The sequence below is a fragment of the Bison bison genome, unplaced genomic scaffold (genome assembly GCF_000754665.1).
Source record: "Bison bison bison isolate TAMUID 2011002044 unplaced genomic scaffold, Bison_UMD1.0 scf7180017846569, whole genome shotgun sequence".
Taxonomy (NCBI): Eukaryota; Metazoa; Chordata; class Mammalia; order Artiodactyla; family Bovidae; genus Bison; species Bison bison.
This window is the reverse complement of record NW_011477142.1, coordinates 224,908-226,875: the sequence shown is the minus strand read 5'-3', so window position 1 is coordinate 226,875 and position 1,968 is coordinate 224,908. Positions and strand designations below refer to the sequence as shown.

The 1,968-nt window shown below is 45.0% G+C and overlaps 1 protein-coding gene across 1 annotated transcript in view; it reads left to right on the top strand.

The window, feature by feature from the left end:
- Window positions 1–1,035: 1,035 nt before the first annotated feature.
- The window catches only part of RAVER2 (ribonucleoprotein, PTB-binding 2), a 139,574-nt gene continuing 138,641 nt past the window's right edge, over window positions 1,036–1,968 (top strand). Inside the window, exon 1 of the mRNA XM_010840220.1 lies at window positions 1,036–1,042. Within this exon, the coding sequence (XP_010838522.1) occupies window positions 1,036–1,042 (7 nt within the window). The remainder of the gene's footprint in view (window positions 1,043–1,968) is intronic.

Sequence of the window (1,968 nt, the reverse complement as noted above, 5' to 3'; positions counted from 1 at the left end):
GAGAGTTGGACTGTGAAGAAGGCTGAGCGCCAAAGAATTGATGCTTTTGAACTGTGGTGTTGGAGAAGACTTTTGAGAGTCCCTTGGACTACAAGGAGATCCAACCAGTCCATTCTGAAGGAGATCAGCCCTGCGATTCCTTTGGAAGGAATGATGCCAAAGCTGAAACTCCAGTACTCTGGCCACGTCATGCGAAGAGTTGACTCATTGGAAAAGACTCTGATGCTAGGAGGGATTGGGGGCAGGAGGAGAAGGGGACGACAGAGGATGAGATGGCTGGATGGCATTACTGACATGATGGACGTGAGTCTGAGTGAACTCTGGGAGATGGTGATGGACAGGGAGGCCTGGCGTGCTGCGATTCATGGGGTCGCAAAGAGTTGGACACGACTGAGCGACTGAACTGAACTGATTCAGTGTTTACTTAGTACTTTCACAATATTGGACAACTGCTGCCTCTGTCCAAATCCAAAACATTTTCATCACCCCAAAAGGAAACCTATATCCATTAAGCAGTTGCTTCCCATTCCCTGTTCCCTCAACCCCTGGTAACTACCAGCTCCAGTTCTGTCTCTATGGATCTACTTATCAGAATACTTCATATAAATGTAACTATGTAACGTGACCCTTCTTGTCTGGTTTCTTTCATTAAGCACAATGTTTTTGATGTTTACCCACCTTGTAGCAGTACTTGATTTTTTAAATACAGCTGAGTAATATTCCATTGTGCACATATGCTGGAGAAGGAAATGGCACCCCACTCCAGTGTTCTTGCCTGGAGAATCCCAGGGACGGGGGAGCCTGGTGGGCTGCCGTCTGTGGGGTCGCACAGAGTCGGACACGACGGAAGCGACTTAGCAGCAGCAGCAGCAGCAGTGCACATGTGCTATAATGTATTCATTAGTAGACCTTTGAGGTGGCTTCTACCCTTTGGCTATTGACAATAGTGCTACTAAGAACATGAGTGTAGTGCAGAATCATTTTAATGATACAAATATTTGTTGGCAGGAATGTTAGCAATTTTGTGATGGAGATATGACAGGTGAGTCTTTTTATGTTATTAAGAGCGTTGGGCTTTAGAATTAAGCAACCTGCCTGTTTCTTCACGTTTAAAGTGAGGAAAATAAAACTTACCTAATTGAATTATTGTGAAGTGGAAATGAAACATTTGTACTTAGATGTTTGTGGGGAGACAAGTACTGAACACATAGAATATTTTTTAAAAACCTTTTTTGTTTTCACTTTTTGGTGACATTTACTGAAAATATTTCACCCCAACGCAATAACATTAATGTTATTAAACAGGCTTTGGTGTTGTTTGAGAGTGTATTTGTATGCCATGAACTTAAGATGCACGTTTCTCTTTGCTCACAGTTATTTGGGCTGGTGCCAGTCAAAGGCTCCCCAGTTGTTTGATGTGATAACATCACTTTGACTTAGTTCTAAAATGTTACTCTCCCTCCAAGTTTCAATTAAAATAATGTTCCAAGTAGCGTTTTCTCCAGCCCTCTGCCATAGATCGTCTCCATTTGTCCTTGTTTCGGCACCCCTTTATGCACTGCATATGCAACCATCCAGGTTTTACGTTTTAGGAAATGTACAAAAGAAACGGAGGGACGGGTCAAGCTTGGGCACACGCTTTCTCATAGATACAGCCAGGAAAATACTTTGCGATCAGGTTTTTCCAAATATGAAAAATTGCCTCCGGAACATCTTTCTTTGTACTCCCTAGAAAACCTCACATTTTATTTTTCACTGAGAATTCTTAATTTCTTTGCCAAATGTGTACACGTTGAGGACGGCGGAAGGGTCACCGTGCGGGGTGAGGAAGGGCCTCCCCGGGTTTGCAGGGGCTGAAGGCGCGTCGTGAGCCCCGGAGCTATCCCAGCGCGGGAGTTTCGAGGGGAGCTCGGGGACAGTTACGGTGTCACGTGGGAAGGCCGCGCGGGGACAGGCGTTTGGGGCTCG